The following is a 21,527-nucleotide window of genomic DNA, read 5'->3' as shown; positions in this document are numbered from 1 at the left end:
TCCTTCCTGCTGGTCCCACTCCTGACTTTGAGCCCTGGGGGTTGCTTTCCACCCCCTTCCCCGAGTCTAGCTCCCAAGGCCAGGCCTTCTATGGCTCTGCCTCTGTTGCCTGCGGGCTGAGCTGGTCAGCCCAGGGCCTAAGGATGGCCATCTACCATGCCACTGCTCTAATTCCCAGGGATGCTGCGGCTCAACGTCCAAAGTTGAGCCCTAGAGGAGGTGACAGGTAAATTGCACTCGGGACTCCCTGAGCTTTGGCCACTCTGCGGGATGGAATGACGTCCGCACCACATCATCGACTGCTGCAGTGCCTTTTTGAAGGAGTCAGGCTCTGGCCCACCACATGGGTAGCACAGGAAGGACCCCTGGAGGAACTGGTGCAGGGACAGGAGCCACCCCCAGCTGCAGGTGAGGCCTTAAGGGAAGCAATCTTGGCGACAACCCCTGGGTAGAAAGGTAGGCTGCTCCTGTGGGCAGAGGCAGGACCCTAACAAGTGAAGGCCCAGGAAGTCTGCTGGCTGTGGTATGGCCTGCACACCCCTAGGCAGTTCACAGGGTCTTTGGGCAGGAGCCGAAGAAGTGGAGAACCAGCTGGTCCTCTGCACCCTCCCTGGTCACTGGGCAGGCCGACCTCACCTCAAGATGACAGCTGTTCCTTGGGTATACTGGCAGCTTGACCAGTCCCTTGGGTAGCACAGCTGGGTGGGAGTGTCTTTCATTGCCCACTGGGTCCCCTCCCATGCAGTCCCCAGCCAGGAAGTCCCAGGCTGCCACCCCACCCGCCCTAGAGAAGAGGGCACCAAAGGGGAAGCAGAGGGAGACCCCTGGGCAAGGAAAACCAAACAGGACGGGTTGGCAGCCACATCTGTGGGACAGCTCACCAGACGAGCACACAGCAGAGTTGGGAAGAACCTTCAGCATCTCTGTATTGGGGGGGGGGGGGGTAGATGGCTTTTGGGCTGGACCGTCCTCAATGTCTGCAGCTCACAGAGGGTTTGGCCGGCCAGGAGGGTGGGTCAGAGGCACCCACAGAGTCAAAAGGCCAAGCTGGAGGCCCTTAGTTCCAGGCAGGCCTGGGAAGGCCCCCAAGGAAACCAGGGTTCTGTGAATAAGCGGGTTGCCGGCTGTGCCGAGGAGGCGTTACAGTGTGCAGAAGGGTCCCGTGTCATGGCGCTTGGGTCTTCGGACACCCTGGATCACCACTCCCGGCGCCGCGGGAAAGCGCGACTTAGAGCAACCCTCCACGTGGTGGGCAGCTGGGCCGGAACTGCGGGCTGCAGAGAGAAGGTAGAGCCCACTAGGCTAAAACGCCAGCGGCCGCGCAGCTCGCAGCTCCCCGCAGGCTGAGTCCCCACCCCTGCCCGCGGCCTGGCCTCCTCTCTCGGAGGTCTCCTCACGGGAACAGAGCCAGGAGGCGAACGCAGGGGAGCGGCTCATAGAGAAGGCGGGGGGGCGCGGGTTCTGCAGGCGGCACCCAGGAAAGATGTCGTAGGTGTTGGGGCCGGGAAGCTTCTCGCCCTGCGGGGCCTGTGGAGGGCCCTGAAGCTGGGGCTGGGGACGGTGACCCGCACCCCCGGCCCGCGGCAGCCCCGGGCGGGCGGGGGTCTCAACTGTCTTGGAAGAGGGGCGGCGGCCCCCAAAGCTGAAGGCCGGGAAGGCAAGCGAGCTGAGTGGCTGGTAGTCCGCTGGCGACGGCCACTGCGCGGAAAGAGGCGGCTGCTTCCCCCACCGCCCCCGCGGGCCCCGCCCCTTCCCGGCCCCCGCCCGCCCGCCCCGCAGGCCCCGCCCCCTCCCGGCCCCCGCCCGCCCGCCCCGCAGGCCCCGCCCCCTCCCGGCCCCCTCCAGCCCGCCCCCGCAGGAGTAGCCGGGCGGGCCCTCCACCTTCTGCTCTTGGCTAAAGTCGGCCTTCTGCGTGAAGGGGCTTTCGCTCTGGAACCACAAGGTCTGCCACGCCCTGCGGCCACCGCCCTCTGCAGCAGCGGCAGCCTGGTTGGGGGGCAGGGAAGGCCGGCGGCCGGAGACCCGCTTCCGGAGGGAGGGGGCGGGCGGCGGGGAGGGGCGGGCGGCGGGGAGGGGCGGGCGGCGGGGAGGGGCGGGCGGCGGGGAGGGGCGGGCGGCGGGGAGGGGCGGGCGGCGGGGAGGGGCGGGCGGCGGGGAGGGGCGGGCGGCGGGGAGGGGCGGGCGGCGGGGAGGGGCGGGCGGCGGGGAGGGGACACGCACCGTGGGTGCGGAGCCTGCGGCCGATGCTGAAGTGGGGATGCGGGGAGGACTCGCGCACGGAAGCGTCCGGCACCGGGTACTTGGCGGGGCCGGGGATCTGCAGGTCGGTCACGATGGGTGGGCGTCGTTCCAGCCCTGGCAGGAAGCAAGCTCCGGGCCTGGGGACTCAGCGGCCGCCTCCCCAGCCCTGCCGCCTCCCCAGACCGGACTGAGGTGGGGGGTAGCCAGGACCCTTACTCACACAGCTCCCTCCGGTTCTGGGCGCAGATAGGCGGGCGCTCCTGGAGGAAGCCCGGTTCCATCCTGAGGCCAGCCTGGAGCTCCTGCACTCTCGGGGGCCACATCTCCCCGGCGGCCCCTGACTGGGGGCCCCACAAGAACACACTAGCCTTGGGCCTACAAGGGAGAGGGGGGAGCGCTATCCACCCAGCCCAAAGGCCGTCCAGTCCGGGCGGCTCCCCCGGCACACCCAGCTCCCGGAGAAGTTACCGGGCTGGCACGAGTGGCCTCTGCCTCAGGGAACCATGAGTCCAGTGCTGGCCTCCGCTGATGTAAAAATTCGCCAGGAATTTCACAGCTTTCTGGTCAAAATTCATTGTCAAAGTATCTGGCTCTCTTCTGCAGGGACACCTCAGAGCTCTGTGACCTCATTAACCAGCCATGGGCAACCCCTGCCTCAATTGCCAGGAACTTCCTTGGGAAGAAACATTGCCCAGCCCTGGAGGGGCTGCTATCGTGGGCCCCTCACAGAGACCCTTCCCCTGCCCAGCCAGGTGGGTCACTCTGGTGTCAACCTCAGCCCAGGGGACCCCTAGTCTGCCCCAGTGACTTCTGGCTTGGCCTCCTTTCCACTCTTCTCCCCTTCGTTATCCCAACCTCTCTCCTCCCCTAGAATCCGGGGTCTCTTGAACGGCCGGGGTCCACTTTAGCAGGGCCTCTACAAAGGACTGAGCTGTGAGGGGTCCATCCAGGATGAGGAGGGGAGGGTGGAGGGACCCAGGAAAACTCCCTGGAGGAGGAGCTCCTGCTGGAAACCCAGCCCTCAGAAAAGCAAAGCGACGGAAGGAGGGTCTGGGTGGACCCTGCTGACCATAGAGGCAGTCTGGGGACTGGAGCTGCCTGGTGGCCCAGGTAGGGCTGAGGTATGGGGGCCTATCTTCTGCTTAGTTGCACAGAGGCTGGAAGGTGTCATAGATGAACGGGGCTGCACAGGCTGCAGCATGAAGGAATAGCGAGCCCACGTGAGAGAGAGCCCGCTTGAGCTCCAGGGCCCTTGCTGTGCCCCGTGCAACTGACTAGCCTGCTAGCCCTAGGCCTGGTCTTGACCTAATCCATGCCTGCAGGGCCCAGTCAAGAACAGCTCGTCTTCCAGGCCTACCCCCACCGAGTCTCTGCAGATGTCTCCCAGCCAGCACCGACCCTGCCTGGCCTCGGGAGGCACTCCAGATAGATGGAAGGAGGGAGGGACAGAAACTACCTTCAGGAAACACGGGGTTCACGAAGGTGAGGGGCTCACGGCCTGTGCCCCGGGCCCCTCCCTTGGCACACGGTGTTCTGCAGGGGCAGCTTTCGCCACAAAGCCGCTTTCACTGGACATTTGAGATACTCTGATGGCTGACCTCACACAGACGTCCTCGGCCGCCTGTCCTGGGGTTCCTGTGCGCAGGTTCCTGTGAGCAAAAGCAGCCCATCCAAGTAGGTAACATTCGGTGAGGACTTGACCCGCATCCCCTCGCTGCTTTCTGGACAGCACCCCCGTGGCCTTGCTGGAGGGAGCATCGCGCACCCCTGCTATCAGCGCTGGTGTGAGGTTCGACCTTGGGTCTGTTTCCTGACTGTGGGTTCTTTCGTTAAGATGTCCACATTCCATGTTCCTACCCCAGTGTTGATTTTTCTTGTTTTTGTGAGGTTTTTACACTGATAGCATATCTCGGCCTAAACTTGTTGCAATCTTTTTTTCCCCACTTGTAGTCCGCTTTTTCGCAGTTTTTTGTGTTTTCTGACACGTACTAGAATTTGCTCGCCTTTTCCTTTGATATTTTTCTTTGTTTTTATAGTTAACACATCCCTATACAAAAAAATAAAATCAGTTATCGTTTAAAGTGGGAAAAAATACCCACTTCCAGGGGAAAGACTCCAGAACAGAGTTCCAAGAGCCCTGAGGCACAGACACCTGCCCTGAGGCCTCCCACGATGCCCAAGAAGCTTTCCAGGGCCTCTGATCTGAGGAGCACGCTTGGGAGTGGGTAGCAAGAGTCCAGGCCCAATCCCATCCTACCCTTCCCGGCAGGGCTGTCCCCAGTTCTCCGAGCTCCCCGGGGTCCTGAGGCTGACACTCCCAGCCTGTTACCTGTCTGGGCCTCGGAGTTCCACCGGTAACGTGGGAGCACTCACAGGGTTAAGGAACGCTCCTGGACCAGGTAGGGCCCAACAATGGCAGGCCCCTTCACAATGGTTTCCAGGCAACAGGTTTCCCTTCTCTGAGCAAAGGGGGTCAGACGTGGAAAGGGGCAGGAGCCAAAGGCGCTGTTGAGGCAAGATGGCAGCTACTCAGAAACACAACCTCTTCACGCCAGAACCTCACTACATTCCTGGGTGAGTGCTGGAGGAGGCGGGGGGTCTGCGGAGGGCAGGGGAGTGGGACTGGGGCCACAAGGCTCAAGGCCACCTGTGAAGAGAGCACCAAAGCCAGTGTCTGGGGAGAGGGGATGAGGCCCGAGGGCCCTGGAGAGGTCCTGGGCAGGGCTGCCGAGGCCCCCGCCTCCCCTCCCTGCTGGCCCTGTCCTGAGAGCCCCACCAGATGTCCCACATGCCTGTGAGGAGCGGGACACCAGGGACAGCCCAACAGCTGGCGGAGGCTGGCTGCATCCACCCCGGATACCACCTGGAGTACTGCGTGTCTTAGAGACACAAAGCTCTGGACAAGCTGATTGGCAGGACGCTAGGCCACCCCACTAGGGGCCCTAACATGGAAGCAAAGAGGGAGCCCCCCATGGCGTATCATGCGTGCTTCTCCGTGCAAGCGGCTCCCTGGGAAGGAAGGGCGGCTGCAAGGAGTCAGGCCCCACTTTTCTCAGTGGTTCTAGGGGAAACGCTGGGCCAGGCAACAAAGGACGGGCTCTCACCCTCCAGGCCCTAGCCCTGCTTAGCTCTCCCACTAGCAATTCTGCGTTCACTCTGGCAGTTTTTTCAAAACCACTCACTCTACTGGGGTGATCATACCGGCCCCAGGGCTTACCCCCTTTGGGGCCTGTACAGTGATCCCCCACTACTTCCCCTTGTATCTCTAAACGATACTCATCTCAATGGTCACCTCCTCCCAGCAGCCCTCCTGCCTGCCTCTCAAGTCCTGAGCAAAAGTCTCTGCCAAATCCCTGCAACGCTTCCCCAGTGGGACCACCTTGTGTAGACTGGGCTGTGCCTCGTTCCAGGCCCGGACCCTGTCACTTCCCTGGGAATGCGTTGAGGGGGCGGAGTTCCCTGTTCCCTCCTTCTTAAGTTCCTGGCTTGAGGAGGGCCAGGCGGAGGGTAGATGGCAACCTGATGGCGAGGAGGACAGTGCATCTCACCTGCGGGCCCGGCCTCCTCTCGGTGCTTGGTCTATGCCACCCATCCGTGCCTCAGGAGCCTCAGAAGGCCGGTGCTCCGGGGACTGCCATTGCGCGGTTTACCCGTGGGGCGGCTCTGCCCCTGCCTGGGGGCCGGCTCCACACCCTGTGCACGGGGGCCTGCCTCCTCCTCCTCTTCCCTCTGCAGCTACGCGGGGTTCTATCCGCAGCTGCGCTATCAGGTGGGGAACACCTACGGGCGCACCACAGCACAGCTGCTCACAGACCCCAGCGTGCAGAAGAGCCCCTGCTCCGTGCTGTCCCCCATATCCAAGCCCAAGTTCATCGAGGACTTCAGCAAGCCCAAGCCACCTTGGATACCCTGCCGGGACCTGACTGAGCCCTATGTCCCCCATTACACCGGTGAGCTGCCCGCCCACCAGTCCTGCCGGCCCCAGGCTCGGCCTCCTGTCTGTTGTCACTCATACCCACCCTGTCCGCACAGGTCTGAAGCCCTACAAGAACTTTGAGATCCTGGGCCGGTTCCCACCCCAGGAGGGGAACGCCCAGAAGGGGCCGCAGGGGGTAGAGAGCATATCCAGGCAGGTCCTGCTGCCTGCGGGCTTCATGCCCTATGCCCCCTACCCCCCATGCCCGCCAGGCAGGAAGGGGGGCTCCAGAGACTTTGGACACCCAGGCCTGCGGCTGGCATATGGAGAGGAGGCCTGGAAGAGCACCACCCCCGTCCACGAGGCCCCTGGGCGGGACCAGGTAACTGGGAAAGGCGCCGGACCAAGCCTCATTCAGCCAGACCCAGCTGGGGGCTGCCAGACCCAGCTGGGGGCTGAGGCAGTGACTGGCTCTCCTCCGGCCCTAGCTGCACCACTGCAGGAGGGATGAATACCCACCCCCGGCTCAGCAGCAGGAGACCCTAGACGTGGGCAGGTTCTACAGGCTGCCGCAGCTTGACCACCCCAACCTGATCCAACGCAAAGCCATCTCAGGTCGGTGCCCGGGAACTGGGTATGAGAATGCTCACTGCTCCCTGCTTCCCGAGCACTCCAAGACTCCAGAGGCCCAGGCACCAGGAGAGTGAGGGCGAGTGAGAACTGCCTGGGGGTCTACCCCCAGCCCTGAGAACAGTTTCTTAACAAGGCTGGAAGCCCCTGGCCACCCGTGGCCGCCTGGCCCCAAGAGGCAACTGATGACGTTTAGGGAAGGGAAGGAGCCCCGACAGGCGTCCCTGGCACACGTGGGAGCAGGTGGGTGCGCCCCAGAGAAGGCAGGTGGGAGCCAGGGCAGCACCCTGACCACCCCCTCCCCTAGGTTATGCTGGCTTTGTCCCCCGGTTTGCCTGGGTGATGGGGGTGAACTACCGTGACGGTGTCGCACAGGCCATGGAGGAGTTCAGCAAGAACCAGGTATGAGGCCGCCACCCCCAGCCCGTTCCCCAGTGCCCAGCCCGATCCACTCCTCAGGGCAGGCAGGAGCAGGGCCAAGGCTCACCTGGCTTCCCTGGAGGGGGCTGTGAAGGGCAGCCCCCCTGAGGGGCCCTGGGGAGAGGTTGCTTCTCCTCTGCATCTGCCTCTAGGCTTCCTGCTCCGGAGCACGATGGGGAGCGGGTGAGACAGAAGGGGCCCCTGAGCAGTAAGAACCCAGCCCCACAGCCCCCCCCACCCCCTGCGCCCGTGAGCTTCTGTTTACTGGTTATGAGCCAGGAAAGGCCGTACATGTCAGCAGCTGCCTGTTTCCGCAGTTCCTGTTCAGAAACCCCATCTGTGCTCTGGGGGAGCGGCTGCCCCAAACACACCGGCCTGGCCACACCATCTACAGCAGCCAGGGCCTGGTCCCCTTCTACATGGGCTTCGTACCATGTGAGTGCGCAGCGGGCTCCTCACCTACCTCCTTGGCAAGGCTGCAGTGACCAGGCCGCTCTAGGACGAGCTGGATGACCGCCCCCCCCCCCCGCCCCTGCCGTACCACTGGCACAGGGCCAGCTAGTTGTATGGCCCCAGGGTTCCCACCCGTCCGCTCATCCCGTGTAGAAGGGGCTCACCTCTCCCTGAACCCAAAAGCCACAGGCACACAGAGGCCAGCTATGTCCAGACCACGCTGGCCCTCCAGAGGTCCAGTGTGCACAGGCCGGGTGGGCAGGAGGCAAGTGCCCAGGGCAGCTGGAGCCTGGGTGCACGGCAAGGCCCGGGGCTCAGCGGCAGCCTTGCCCCCGCCCACAGCGACGCAGGACAACTACGCGCTGACGTTCGGCAATAGCACCCGCAAGGCCTATCGGAAGGAACTGGAGAGGCGACACCAGACACTATGAAAATGCTTTAATGGTGGCGTCTGGACAGCAATGTGACGTCAAGACAGGAAGGAGAGCAAGTGCACACAGAGAACAGGTTGTGAGTGAATAAAGCGTTCACACCGCTTCCACGCGCTTCACCAGGTAACAGCTCTAGGCCACCTCCTCCTCGGCCTCCTCCTCGAACTCGCCCTCCTCTTCGGCCGTGGCGTCCTGGTACTGCTGGTACTCGGACACCAGGTCGTTCATGTTGCTCTCGGCCTCGGTGAACTCCATCTCGTCCATGCCCTCGCCCGTGTACCAGTGCAGGAAGGCCTTGCGCCGGAACATGGCGGTGAACTGCTCGGAGATGCGCTTGAACAGCTCCTGGATGGCCGTGCTGTTGCCGATGAAGGTGGCTGACATCTTGAGCCCCCGGGGCGGGATGTCGCACACGGCCGTCTTCACGTTGTTGGGGATCCACTCGACGAAGTAGCTGCTGTTCTTGTTCTGCACGTTCAGCATCTGCTCGTCCACCTCCTTCATGGACATGCGGCCCCTAAATACTGCGGCCACGGTCAGGTAGCGGCCATGGCGGGGGTCGCAGGCGGCCATCATGTTCTTGGCGTCGAACATCTGCTGGGTGAGCTCGGGCACCGTCAGGGCCCGGTACTGCTGGCTGCCACGGCTGGTGAGCGGCGCGAAGCCGGGCATGAAGAAGTGCAGGCGGGGGAAGGGCACCATGTTCACAGCCAGCTTGCGCAGGTCGGCGTTGAGCTGGCCCGGGAAGCGCAGGCAGGTGGTGACGCCGCTCATGGTGGCCGACACCAGGTGGTTGAGGTCCCCATAGGTGGGTGTGGTCAGTTTGAGGGTGCGGAAGCAGATGTCATAGAGGGCCTCGTTATCAATGCAGTAGGTTTCATCTGTGTTTTCTACAAGTTGGTGGACCGAGAGGGTGGCGTTGTAAGGCTCCACCACCGTGTCCGACACCTTGGGCGAGGGCACCACACTGAACGTGTTCATGATCCTGTCTGGGTACTCCTCCCGGATCTTGCTGATGAGGAGGGTACCCATCCCAGACCCAGTCCCCCCACCCAGGGAGTGGGTCAGCTGGAAGCCCTGCAGGCAGTCACAGCTCTCAGCTTCCTTCCTCACAACATCCAACACCGAGTCGACCAGCTCCGCGCCTTCCGTGTAGTGCCCCTTGGCCCAGTTGTTCCCAGCACCGCTCTGACCTGGAAGAGGGCAGCGAGTCACTCTCTGCTGGGCACGCGGCCACCACTGGCTACCCGTGCCAAAAAGCCCAAGTAACGTAGCACAAGGGACACACACAGCTCAGCCGCAGGCAGACCGAGGGGAACCCCCCCGACGCGGATGAAGCAGTAACCCGCCCATCTGAAACTTAAGCTAGGGGTCAAGCAAGACGGCCCCCCAAAGGCAGCCCCTGCCAATTCTCAAGGACAGAGGAGCGGCAAGCACAGCTTCCCGCTGCCGCCACCTCCGTGTCTGCAGCAGACAACGCGCGCCCCTTGGCCCTGCTGGGGGACAGCTGGGCCTCCCTCCCAAAGCGGCTTTAGGAGATTGAGCGGCTCAGGGAGAGGAGGTGTCCGGGGGCGTGAGCTTCTGCCTGGGGAGGGCAGAGTGGATCAGCACCTCAGCTCTGCGCTGCTGACGGCGCTGACCTTGGGCACCCCTTGACCTCTGGGCCGCCCCGCCTGTCGGGCAGCGCCCAGCCCCCACCCCGAGGCTCACCGAAAACGAAGTTGTCTGGCCTGAAGATTTGCCCGAAGGGTCCCGAGCGCACGGAGTCCATGGTGCCCGGCTCCAGGTCCACGAGCACAGCGCGGGGCACGTACTTGCCGCCTGGGGCGGGTAGGGAAAGGGGGGAAGAGAACGTCATTGGGGCCAGGGCCGCGGGAAGGCAGGAAGGCCCCGGGGAAGGGGCGTGGTGTCTCACCGGTGGCCTCGTTGTAGTACACGTTGATCCGCTCCAGCTGCAGGTCGCTGTCGCCATGGTAAGTGCCGGTAGGATCGATGCCGTGCTCGTCGCTGATCACCTCCCAGAACTGCAAGGGACGCGGGCGGGCCGGGCCCGGGCTGAGTCACGCCGGCGGGGCTCCGAGCCGGCCCCGCCCCGGATGGGCGCGGCCCTCCCCTCCCCCCACGCCGCCGCCGCCAGGGCAGGTCCTCCCCGGGGGCCCGCGCCGCAGCTCCCGCTCCGACCCCGCGCCGGGCCGCAATGCGGGTAGCCGCCCGCCCGCCCACCCACCCACCCGCCCGCTGCCGCCATCTTTCCTGCCGCCCACCCGCCTGCCCGCCCGGGACAGTCGCGCCAGGCCCCAGGCGCCCCACTGCCCACCTTGGCGCCGATCTGGTTGCCGCACTGGCCGGCCTGCAGGTGCACGATCTCCCTCATGGCGGCGGCGGCGGCGGCGCTGGCGGAAGGACAGACGCGAGAGCCAAGGAACGGGCGCGCAGAGTGCTACAACCGACGCTCCGCCAACGCTTATATATCCGCAACGCCCGCCCCCGCCAGCCTCCTATTGGGCTGCCAGGACGAGGCTGGCAAGCGTCCTGGTCTGATTGGCTGAATTTACCGTCAATCCTGCCGCCTAACGCCCACCTTCCCAACGCCGTTCGCTTCTTATTGGTCCGCTTCGGCCTCCGTTCTCCCTATCAAAACCCCCTTCCTCGCGCTGCAGCGCTCTGTCCATTGGCTGTTTCAAATGATTGATTTGCGCTTTCATTGGCTGGCTCCGGAGAGCACGCTGACCGAGGGCCGGCGTCCTGGTAACCGCCGCAGTGCCGCGGGGACGCGCGCGGGCAGGGCGGGGCGGGCCTCCCGGGGAGGTGGGGGGGGCTGGGTCGAGGGGTCGGGGGTGCGCTGCTCCGGGTCTGCGCCCTGACAAATGCAAGCGGGACGGGGCGCTCCCGCGAGCTGGAGACTCTGCAGCCCCGGCCCGCCGAGCGCCTTCCCCGGGTGGCTGCCCGGGTCCCGAGTGCACGGAACGTGGGGTCGGGCCCACCCCGCGGGGGCTCGGTGCGGAGGAGGGGGCGGGCGGGGGGGTGTCCCCGGGGGGGGGGGTCCCCTGCTGCCCCCTCGGTCCGCACGCCCGCCCGCCGCGGGGGCGGTCAGGTGAGGGAGCACTTGGGGTCGCTGCCCCCTGGGCCCCGGGAGGGCGGGGAGGGGCGGGGCCTCCCGGCTGCCGCGCGCTTGTTGTGGCGACGGCGCTGGCCGCGCGCCTGTCGCCTGGTGCCCCGGGAGCGCCCCGAGCCGCGTGGGGACGCGCCCCCGACCTCCGGCCCCTGTGCCTGCCCCGCGGCCGCCCTGCGCCGACAAATGCCTTTTTCGCTGATGCGGGCGGGGGTCTGGGAAGGGACGCGGCTCCGCGGCCTGCGGTCGCACGTCCAGTCCGCCGCTTCCGAGACTGCCCCGTGCGTTTCTGTCACGCCCTTGCATCTGCCGGGAGCGACGTCCCTTGCTGCGGCCACTGCAATCTCCGCAGAGTCCAGTTTTCTCAGCTGCTTGCCCCGGTGGTGGTGGGGGCAGTGCGTGGGTGCCCTCTCCGGGTCCTGCCCTCCCTCCGTGCTGCGGCGGGAGCGCTCGGTGCGTCGGAAGGCGCGTTACCCGCCCAGCGCAGGGTCAGGACGGAGTCGGCGCACCGGGCGTGCGTCCCCGGGAGAGGGGTCTGGCGCGCGGCTCCGGGACTGCAGCGCTGGCCGCCGCGGTGAGTCAGCAGGGTCTTAGGGGGCCGGCCCCCTCCCTCCCACACCTGTGTGGGAACGTGGGGTCTTCCCAGGCCGGCAGGTGCACAGGCATCCTAGGATGGTCTCCTCCCCGCGCCCCCCCGCAAAGTGGCTGAGCTGGCCAAGCAGCCCCCGGCAGGGCAGGGCTCCGCTCTGCAGCGGTCGTAAATCACAGATCAGCGGGGTAAGCGGGAGAAGCTCCGTGTTTCCCCAGGGCGTCGATGAGGTGTTTGTCGAAGGCTCACCCTTTTTTGTCCTTGACTCACCCACTACCCCAGGCTGTGTGGCCACAGGCCCCCACTTTCTGCCCAGGTGTGAGCCCAAGAGCTCTGAGACACCAGGTTGTCCACCTTGACCCTCCCATGGCCTCAGGGACCTGGACTGTGAGAACAAGAACACAGATGTCTCCCTGCGGCCCTCAGGTGTGAGCCCAAGGAGCACAGTGGCTGTGGCTGCACAGGGCTGGTGGGGGAAGGCCCTGCAGACCCCTACCCTGAGCAGGGGTGCTCCTGCCACAGTGTGGGCACTGGACCTGAATAGGGCAGGAGGGCCAGCCCCAGCGGCCTGGGCCCAGTGAGGGTCAGTGACCAGGAGGGATGCAGGGCAGAAAGGGGCAGACATGCAGGGAAGCCCAAGCTGGGGCCATGGGAGTGCTGGGCACCTGGCCCTCCCGCCCCAGCCTGCAGCTGTTGGCGGCTTCCACAAATGGAGGCTCTGTTTACTGGTGGCCATGGTCCCAGTGGGAGGGTGCCTTACCGCCAGGCAGGGGCAGCAGGCAGATAGTCATTCTCGGCCTCAAAGGACCCGCAGTCAGCCTTTGTGGGCGGCCTCACCCGCCCTGGAAGGAGGGGTGCATGGGGTACTTTCTTCTCCTCCCTCTGTGTCCCCACTGTAGGGAGGGAAAGCTCCCCACCGGTCTCCCCAAGGAACTAGCCAGGCCCAGCCCCACTTCAGGGAACTTCCATCCGTGGGACCAGGAGGCTGATGTGTCCCCCCCACTCCGCCCCGGGGAATGTCCTGAGGTCATAGAAGTCGGTTTGCGGGGCGGGAAGGGGGGGCGCGCAAGCTGGAGTGTATGAGCCTGTCCCTGGGTCTTGCTCCTATGAGCCCCAAACAGGTAGCTAACTCCCTTGGTAGTCGGGCAGGAAACCCCACACTTAGGAGTCCTGGAAACTTACTGGGGGAGGACAGGGGAACATGGAAAGTGAACGGACTGAGAGGACCTGGGGGACATAGGGGATCTGAGGGGACTGAGGGCTGGGAGTTCTGAGGGGAATGAAGACAGGACGGTGGACAAGCATTGGCCCCAGGGCTCCCCAGGCCTCCTCTCCCCATACTGGGTCTGGGTGGGCAAACCTGGAGGGCTGGGGAGGAGGTGCCCCTCCATCAGGGCAGCGTTCCCTGGACAAGGAGAAGGTGACTGCCCACAGCAGCATACAAAGAAGTGGGGCCAGCTGAACCTGGGTTCAGGGTCCCCTCCACCTCTGGTCTGTGGAGGTGTGCCCCTCACTGCAGGCGTTCTGGGGTTCTGGCCCCCTCCTACTGGAGAAGCATCTCTCCTTATGTTATTCTGGGGGAGACGTGTTGTGGGAAGGTCTGGGCTGGGATGGGGGGACGCCCAGACCGCTTCCAGGAGTTTCCTTACCGGCCGACCGGCAGATAAGCCTTACCAGCACAGGGAGGAGCAGGGGATGGGTAGGAGTCCCCGTGGGGGACATCCCCTCAGGTGGGGAGACAGCACTCAGGCTCACCGTCCCTCACCTGACCTCCTCCTGCCTCACGGCCGAAGGGTTTGGGGACATGGTGGTCTGGGACCTGGGTGGGGGCAGCTCTAGGGCTGCGCAGGACCCAGTTCCTGGTGGATCCTGCTGCGGGGGGGCACTGAGAATCCGCTCTGCTGGGCCTGTGGCAGCCCTCCAGCAGCGTCTCACCCGGACTTGCCCTGTGCCCTGCCCATGGTGGGGGGCAGTATGGCGGGGGAGCCTGGGGCCTCCTGGTCCTCACTCATCCCCCTCACCCCTGGGGCACCTGTGGGACCCGTGAGGCTGGCCCCCAGAGGGACTACCAGCACCACCTGGCTCCGAAGGTGCGTCCTCTGTGGCTGAGCGGGAGGATCCCGGCCGCATCCGACCACAGATTCTTCCTGAGGGATATCTTCACGCACCAGACTGGCTGCCTCTTGGCACCTTCTGTCCCCAGGGGCTCAGGAGAGAAAACAGAGTGACAGCTTGGGACTCCAGGCTTAGCTGTGTGCCCACACCACCGGGGCTTGCAGCGGCCCCTGAGTGTTCCCCGGGGGCGGGGGGGGGGCGGACAGCAGGCACTTGGCCACCTCCGGTTCGCTTCAGAGGCTGGTCAGGGGCCCTCTGCAGGCAGGAGAGTGAAGACCACTCGCACCTGGTCCAAGCCTTGTTTATTTGCAAGGAAGGCAAGCCAGGTGACTCCGAAGTCGTCAGCTACCGGGACCCCCCAGGGCACCCTCCCTTCACAACTGCTGGGAGGCCAGGACCTCGGGGTTCTCGTAGCAGTGGGCCTCCTTGGCAGCGGCGGGGGGCGGACTGCACACCCTGCAGGGGCAGCAGCGGCTGACCAGGCGGTCCCAGGGCTCCAGGGAGCGGAGCCAGCGTGGGAGCCAGGCCCAGGAGCGCAGGCCGCGGGGCAGCCAGGCGGGCCGGTGCCGCTGCAGGACGTTAATCAGGACAATGAGGAGCACCAGCCCCACCAGGGGTCCCCCCACGGCAGCCAGCACCGTGCTCCCTGCCAGGGAGAGCCCAAAGGCGGCCAGAGGCAGCAGCAGGAAGCTGAGCAGCAAGTAGGCAACGGCCACCCAGCGGTAGGTGGCCGTCAGGTCCCCAAAGCGCTTGGCCAACGGGATGGGCAGCCGCAGGACAGGCACCACGTACCACAGCAGGATGCCAGCCAGGTTGAAGAAGAAGTGGATGAGGGCCACCTGGAGGTCCAGGGGGCAGGCGGGGCTCAGGAACCTGGGACCCATGGCACGCAGGTCCCCTGGAGGCTACCCAAGACCCCTGCTCCTCCTCCCCACCCCCCACCCCAGCCAGAGGGTACTAAGTCTGAAGCCTGTTGGAGGTCTGCTTGTTGGCCTCGACGGGCCGCCTCGGAGGGTAGAATCCCACCAGACATGGGTATGCCTTCCAGTTCTGCCCCACTCCCCCCAGCACACCTAGCGTTTGGGAGCCCAGTCTAGCCTTCTAGTGGGGGAAGCACATCACTAATGACGGCGTCTGCTCCTCCCCTGGGCCGGCTTAGCTTGCCTGCATCTCATGCCTAGTGCCCCCGCTTCTGCTTATCCATGAGTGGGCTTGGCCACCCAGCCCAGGGCTCTGGGCGGGCTCCTGTGGGGAGGAGGTGCAGGGGCACACTTGCAGGGAACAGAGCTCCTGCCAGGGGCTGCCGGCTTTGAGGAGTCAATGTGGAAGGTGCACCAGAGGGCTTCCTGGAGGGGGTGGACCAGGGCCCTGCACCAAGAGGGTCTGAGTGGACAGAGCAGAAGCAAAAATGCAGGAGGATGGTAGGGAGGGCTTGTGGGCAGAAGCCCAGCAGGATCTGGACCTTCAGGAGCTGCCCCTCTCGGAGCACCTAGCCAGAGGCTTGAGAAACTCAAGCCAGGGCAGCAGACCACCAAAAGAGCAACTTAGAGAATTAGCAGGGCTAAGGGGCCTGGGCGTGGGGCACAGAGCTCGGGGACCAGAGGGAGGCATCCTGGAGGCAGAACTGTGACCGTGGGCAAGGGCAGCTTGGGGCCCCCAGCACAGGTGAGGTGGAACTTCGGCCAGAATACGGCAGGCCGTCCCCATAGGGACCTGTTGGGTTTACATGGCTGTTGGGGGCAGGGGGGGGAGTTCATCCCAGAGTTGGTGGACTCGAGGGCCTTGAGGCCCTCCAGGACCAGGATGCCTTGAAGCAACTCAGCCAGCAGCCAGGGCTGGAGGTGAAGGACAAGGGTTCCTCCAGCGAGTTTGGACAGGGGCTGCCAGAAAGGAGGATCAGACAGCAGCCCAAGGCCAGAGGATCCTTGGAATGATCTGGTCCCAGGGGAGGAAGCGTGGGGCTGGAGGTCCAAGAGACGTCCACAGGGTCCCTAGGGTTCAAGGAGGCTGCAGGTCTGATCAGGCAGCCAGAGGCGGGTCCCAGGAAAGTTGGGGCCAGGGCCAAGATGCACGCAGGGCTGGACAGGAGGGAACTGAGCCCGAGGGGAAGCTCCAGACCTGGGGTGGGGGTGGGAGGGGCTGGGGGGCTGGGGAGAGGCGAGGGAGGGCGGTACCTGGAGGGCACTGAGCAGCATGTCCGCGGGGCTGGCCAGGGCGGCCAGCAGGGCTGTGGTGGTGGTGCCAATGTTGGAGCCCAGGAAGAGAGGGTACGCCCGCTCCAGGCTGATCACCCCGACCCCTGGGGGAGCCAGGAGTCAGCGCTGGCGCTGGGCCCTCACCCCTATGGCCCTGGGCCTGTCCCCTGTGCTCACCCATGAGCGGTACGATGGCTGCGGTGAAGACGCTGCTGCTCTGGAGCACGAAGGTCAGGCCGGTGCCCACGAGGATGGCCAGGTAGCCGCTGACCCAGCCGAACGGGAAGGGGATGTCTGCGGGGGGGTGGGGATGTCATTGTCTGCCCGACCTCCCTACCCCCACCCCGCCCACATCCCCATGTCCCCAGTCTGGCCGCACCCGCGTTGATGACCTTCCTCACGGCCTGGGCCACGCGGCCGCGCAGCACAGAATTGAGCAGCTTGACGATGAGCACGAGGCAGGTGCAGAGCAGGAGGAGGGAGGCAGCCAGCAAGATGAAGCCCACGGCCAGGTCCGTGAGTGCAGTCCCCACAAACAGGTGGTGGCCTGGGGTCAGGGCGGGGGTCCGTGAGCCTAGGCCAGCTTTAGGGGCAGGCAGGGCAGGGAGGGGGCTGGGGGCCTGAGGCTGGGGGCAGGGCATGGGGGGGACAGGGACAGGGCTGGGGGTGCTGGGCCTGGGGGCAGGGCATGGGGGAGGAGACAGGGATGGGGTTGATTGGGGGGGCCTGGTGTTGGGGAGGGACAGGGATGGGGCTGATGGGGCTGGGGGCCTGGTGTGGGGGGTACAGGGAGAGGGCTGGAGGGCTGGGGCTGGGGGCAGGGTATGGTGGGGCAGGGACAGGGTTGGGGTCAGGGGCTGGGGGCAGGGTGTGCGGGGCAGGGGTGGGGCGGGGGGCCTCACAGGGCAGCTGCTCCACCACCACAGAGCTATTGCTCTCAGGACAGGGGCCGGAGGCAGTGGGTCCACAGTCGCTGCTGTTCCCTGAAATCTGGGGAGGTGACACAGGGCAGGCTCAGCGCCTGGGGCCCCAAGTGACCAGCAGGGTGGGTTGGGGTCCCAGGTGCTCACCGTCAGCTCCCTGGTACCGCACCATCGCTTGATGATGCTGCCGTTGGTGGCGTTGCCTGTGGCACTGCTTGTGATCATATCAGTGTCCAGCTGGGGGACAGAGAAGCTGTGACCACATACTGGATCCTCAGGGCTCTCCTGGGCCTCAGGCGCCCCCGGCCCAGCCCACTATACTCCCCAGGGAGGACCCAGGATGGTGCCAGGGCACCGCGTCCCCTAGCCCGGACCCCGAGGCCGCAGCCACCCTCACCTGCACAATGAGGTGTGTGAGAGGCTTTGTTAGCACCTTGAGGATGTCGGGGGCCTGCCCCCCGGGCTGCAGGCTGCCTGCGCCCAGAGCCAGCCCGCTGAGCCTCTCCAGCAGGGCCGTGGCGCTCTCCAGTGGCAGCAGGATCAGCACCGTGAGCCAGTTGAAGATGCCGTGAACGGCCGAGCCTCCGAAGGCCCTGCCGCACGGAGCAGAGTGGTCGGTGGCCTCAGCCGTGGCCTGGCCGGCAGCCCCTGGTCCTCCCCTCCCTCCACTCACCTCCGAAACTCATCCCGGTCCCCTGACTGTGCCATCGAGACGAGGGTGCTGGTGATGGACGTGCCCACGTTGACGCCCATGATGATGGGCACGCATGCCTGGACGGTCAGCACTGTGGGGGGGCTGCATCAGCCTCCCCCACTCCGCCCGCCCGCCACCGGCCCGAGGTGGGGGCGGGGGAGACACTCACATTTGGAAGCCACCATGCTGACCACGATGGAGGAGGACGTGCTGGAGCTCTGGACCAGCACTGTGACCAGCACGCCAATGACCAGTCCTGCCACGGGGTTGGACAGCACCACGTTGTCCTTAAAGATGTCTCCGGTTATTCTGCCTGTGTCCGGACAGAGGTGCGCTGAGGCTGTGCCCAACTGGCTGCCCGCCCCACCCCCAGACCCCCGGTCACTCACTGCTCAGCAGCTGGAAGGCTGAGCTGAGGATGTCCAGGGAGCAGATGAAAAGATAAAGGTTGCCCAGGAGCCCACAAGCCTTGAGAAAGCCGACGACCACGCGGAGCACCCTTCCGGCCACGCTGAGCTCTGAGGACACAGGACAGGCTGTCCTCAGCTGGCCCCCACCCAGCCCTGCCCTCCCTGGCACCCCTCCCGCTCCCCTTCCTTTGTCTTCTTCCAGGGCAGGGCCTGGTTCTGCCTCCTTGCCCCTCAAGGCAGGGTCTGTTCCTTTGCACAACAGCCAAAGCGACTGCCCCTGGGACCTCCCAGAAACCTAACGGTCATTAGGAGGGAGAAGGAGGGGCCGGCTGGGCAGGAGTGACTCTCATCTCCAGACACGACAGACAGCCAAGCTGAGGAACAAGCATCCCTGGGGTGATGGCCTGCACGGTAGGTTTCTATACAGCCTGTCGAGGCAAACCTCTGTCCTGCTCTCTCTCCCCGAAGACCCTCTCCACGCTCAGACCCCGGGGAGGCAGAGCCCCATTTGGCCAGTTCCCCAGCACCTACCTTTCCAGGACTGGCCAGTGTCCTTCAGCTGAGGGAGGGCCCAGGGGTCCACCTCCCCCTCTTCCAAGACTGGGGCAGAACCGGAGGTCCCTGCAGGAGCCAAGGGGAAGCAGGGCCGAGGATACTCCCGGGGACCGGGGGTGGGCAAGAGGGTGTGGAGGGGACTATGGTGTCAGGGTCTGGGTCACGAAGCAGGACCAGCAGAGGGGAAGGGGGCCTCCAGCTTGTCTGGCCCTGACCGGAACTGTCAGGAGCCCCGTGGACTCTGCGGGAGATGAGCTCCCGGGAACCCCTCCCCACTCACACAGAACGACGGATCAGGGCTGGTTGGGTGTCGGGGAGGCAGGCTGAGGCCTGACGTCCTGGGACTCCTGGTACCTGCATTTCCTAGACTCCGGTCCACCAGGCCAACTGTGTCCAGAGTGAGGGGGGCGACCTGGCCACCCGTGAGGGAATTCGGCATAGATTTCTGGCAGGGACAGACCCAGGCCCAAGCCTGGATCTGGTGGGGGGAAAGGCAGGTCAGACATGTGTCTTCCCCTTGTCCCACCAGGTCCTCCTGGGGTCCTCTAACCTGGGACCTGTCCTCCCCTCCGCACCCCCGCTGGCCTTGGAGACTTCCCACTTCCTCCAGCTACAGGGGGATGGCTACAGTGACCTCCAGCAGTTGTCAGGCGAGCCCAGTCCAGTTTCGGGGGCAGAGTCGAGGTGGCCCTGGCTCCCCGGATCCCTCGCTGGTCCTGGCTGGAAGAAGACTTGGTGGGTGGCCCAGGGCACAGGGTGCCGGGTGCCGGAAGTGCCTGGGAGCAGGGAACCCAGTGATCTTCCTATCAAGTGTCATCAGGGACACTGCAGATGGTCCTAGCTTAGACTTTGGCATTTGATACCAAACGGTGACGTCTCGGCTTGATAAGGGCCGCACCCCGAGGGATGGGGGCAGGGTAAGGGGCTTGAGTGCCCCCAAGGCTCCTCTCTTCAACCCTCTGGGTCTGGACCCACTGTCTAGTCTTCTGCCCCAGCTCCCTTCCAGGCCCCAGGGACCAGGTCCTGGGCAGCCTTCTGTCACCCCTCCCTCCTCTTTCGTCCTCAGCTCAGGAGGCTCAGGGTGGGGCCTAAGCCCTGGGCTAGGAGGTCACCCAGCCCTTGTCTTGGCGTCCCCGGGCCCCCACCTGGTTCTAAAAGCTCCTACCTGTGAGGGTAGTGAGGGGGCACCTGCGGGGAGGAGACACAGGGCGGGAGCAACGGCCGGTCAAAGATCTGCTGGGCGCACACATGACCTGCTGTGTACCGAGCCCCATTAATGTTTACCCAGGACTCGAGGCCCCAAAGGGGTACCTGTCGTAGCCCCAGCTGCCTGCCTTGTCTTGGTTCCACTATCACCCTGGAGCAGGTGGTCCAGACCCCCAGCCCAGCCCTCTTAGAGTGGGGCTTCTCCCTGGCTGGGCTCTACGCCAGCCCAGGGGTGTTGCAGGGGTGGGTACGGGCTCATGAGCAGACACAGATGGGAAGTGACTGGACCCTGTATGCTGCCCGCCCGGGGTAGCATAGGATGCTGGTGTTCTGGCTGGTTGGCCTGGAGGCCCCTGGGGAAGTCCCTCCCAAGCTCTTCGGGCTTTACTGTGCTCGCCCCTACCCCATCCAACCGCGGGAGTGAAGCCCTTTGCACCAGGTGGGTGGGGAGGGCCCCAGTCCCTGAAGTCACCCAGTTCAGATCTGGGTTTGGGGCAGGGCTGGGCCCAGCAGAGCTCCCGGCGGGCTCGGCACTAGGGGTGGGCAGTTATGCTGGAGAGTGGTTACCTCTATTGGCAAGCTAGGGGGGCAGGACCCATTCCCCAGGCCACCCTGCTGCCCAGCCCATCGCCCACCCTGCCTAGACCCAGAGACTCAGCCCATCTGTTCACAGGAGAATTACCCCACTGCCCTGGGGCTGGTGGGGGCCTCTCAGGCTCAGCCCCCCTCCTGCTGCCCCTGTTGGGGCAGGCATCTCCCCCTCCCCCTTGGGCCTGGTCACCCCAGGGGCCCTGCTGGCCCACAGCACCCTGGTCTGGTTGCTGCCCACCAATCGCCATGTGCCTGGGAGACTTTGCCCCAGAGAAGGAGGAGGTCTCTGAGTGTCCTCTCAGCAGATTCTCTTCTCTCTCCCTGTCCTGGCCCCACTGCCCAGGACAGACCCAACAGTCCCTCCCAGAGGCTTCTGAGGGACGGGGGGCAGCTCCTTTCTGGGTGGGGATGGGGACGATGCCGCCTAACTTGGGAGGGTGTCTGTGTCCGTAGCCCCCGGCCCTGCTTCTGACCCCTTGGAAGGGTTTGGAAGGGCCTGTGTGGGGCCACTGTGAGGCAGCAGGGAGCCGAGGGCCAGAAAAAGGGCCCGTGGTGGGGGGTGGCTGTGCAACCCTGGGCAGGCCCCCACCCTCTCTGGGCCTGGAGCTGGCCCCACCAGGGCCCTCTCCTCGGACACCTGTCATAGCGGGGACTTTGTGCCTGCAGGAGAGCCTCCTGGAGTAGCGGCCAACGCGCAGCTGGTGCTCCCTGGGCTTCGCTGAAGGAGTGATCCTCACGGGGATGCTTGGCCGTCCGAGGGTGAAGGAGGTGGTCCGTCTCTGTCTGGCTCACACCGCTGGGACTTTGTATAGGGACGGGGAGGCGGGTTCCAGCACGACCAGGCACAGACTTGGCCAGACCCCAACCCTCTGGACTGCAGCCGGACACCCAGGGAGGCATCTTCAGAGTTGAGCCCAGGCTGGGCCTGCAGGTGACCGCAGCAGCCTCCCCCTACACACAGTCAGCCTAGCTTGAGGCCCTGGAATCCTGGCCAAGAGCAGCAGGAGGTCACCCGTGCCTCTTTGCAGAGTCTCCTAGTAGTGGGG

The 21,527-nt window shown here is 65.2% G+C and overlaps 4 protein-coding genes across 13 annotated transcripts; 1 reads left to right on the top strand and 3 right to left on the bottom strand.

The window, feature by feature from the left end:
• Positions 1–901: 901 nt before the first annotated feature.
• STPG3 (sperm-tail PG-rich repeat containing 3) lies at positions 902–3,924 on the bottom strand. The gene is made up of 7 exons (XM_047698711.1): positions 3,840–3,924; positions 2,710–2,914; positions 2,462–2,616; positions 2,221–2,355; positions 1,882–1,970; positions 1,398–1,698; positions 902–1,274 (listed from the first exon to the last, which is right to left on the bottom strand). The coding sequence occupies exons 2-7, from the start codon at positions 2,814–2,816 to the stop codon at positions 1,141–1,143; spliced, it is 921 nt and encodes a 306-aa protein (XP_047554667.1). The 5' UTR covers positions 2,817–2,914; positions 3,840–3,924; the 3' UTR covers positions 902–1,140.
• FAM166A (family with sequence similarity 166 member A) lies at positions 2,845–8,197 on the top strand. 3 transcript variants are annotated; one of them, XM_047698707.1, is made up of 8 exons: positions 2,845–3,915; positions 4,683–4,815; positions 5,977–6,191; positions 6,274–6,539; positions 6,646–6,772; positions 7,095–7,189; positions 7,525–7,642; positions 8,003–8,197. In XM_047698707.1, the coding sequence occupies exons 2-8, from the start codon at positions 4,760–4,762 to the stop codon at positions 8,089–8,091; spliced, it is 966 nt and encodes a 321-aa protein (XP_047554663.1). In that variant the 5' UTR covers positions 2,845–3,915; positions 4,683–4,759; the 3' UTR covers positions 8,092–8,197. The 3 variants fall into 3 exon arrangements, with proteins under 3 accessions (XP_047554663.1, XP_047554662.1, XP_047554664.1); XM_047698706.1 differs by having other exon boundaries at positions 2,845–3,929; XM_047698708.1 differs by lacking the exons at positions 2,845–3,915; positions 7,525–7,642 and having other exon boundaries at positions 4,148–4,815.
• TUBB4B (tubulin beta 4B class IVb) lies at positions 8,084–10,569 on the bottom strand. Its single transcript, XM_047698704.1, has 4 exons — positions 10,409–10,569; positions 10,007–10,115; positions 9,802–9,912; positions 8,084–9,284 (listed from the first exon to the last, which is right to left on the bottom strand). Exons 1-4 carry the CDS (start codon positions 10,463–10,465, stop codon positions 8,224–8,226), a joined length of 1,338 nt encoding a protein of 445 aa, XP_047554660.1. The 5' UTR covers positions 10,466–10,569; the 3' UTR covers positions 8,084–8,223.
• A 3,623-nt stretch (positions 10,570–14,192) lies between these two features.
• SLC34A3 (solute carrier family 34 member 3) lies at positions 14,193–21,255 on the bottom strand. 8 transcript variants are annotated; one of them, XM_047699440.1, is made up of 15 exons: positions 21,119–21,232; positions 19,850–19,940; positions 19,260–19,404; positions 19,039–19,162; positions 18,661–18,750; positions 18,109–18,237; positions 17,889–18,032; positions 17,699–17,810; positions 17,423–17,618; positions 17,173–17,262; positions 17,005–17,092; positions 16,482–16,649; positions 16,280–16,396; positions 16,082–16,206; positions 14,193–14,746 (listed from the first exon to the last, which is right to left on the bottom strand). In XM_047699440.1, exons 1-15 carry the CDS (start codon positions 21,123–21,125, stop codon positions 14,282–14,284), a joined length of 2,091 nt encoding a protein of 696 aa, XP_047555396.1. In that variant the 5' UTR covers positions 21,126–21,232; the 3' UTR covers positions 14,193–14,281. The 8 variants fall into 8 exon arrangements, with proteins under 8 accessions (XP_047555396.1, XP_047555395.1, XP_047555402.1 ...); XM_047699439.1 differs by lacking the exon at positions 21,119–21,232 and adding an exon at positions 20,550–21,085 and having other exon boundaries at positions 19,850–19,941; XM_047699441.1 differs by lacking the exon at positions 21,119–21,232 and adding an exon at positions 20,550–21,087 and having other exon boundaries at positions 14,742–15,407; positions 19,850–19,941.
• Between the last annotated feature and the right edge of the window lie 272 nt (positions 21,256–21,527).

The sequence above is a fragment of the Lutra lutra genome, chromosome 13, assembly GCF_902655055.1.
Source record: "Lutra lutra chromosome 13, mLutLut1.2, whole genome shotgun sequence".
Classification (NCBI taxonomy): domain Eukaryota; kingdom Metazoa; phylum Chordata; class Mammalia; order Carnivora; family Mustelidae; genus Lutra; species Lutra lutra.
The sequence above is the reverse complement of the archived record's forward strand: the minus strand, read 5'-3'. Positions and strand labels throughout refer to the sequence as shown.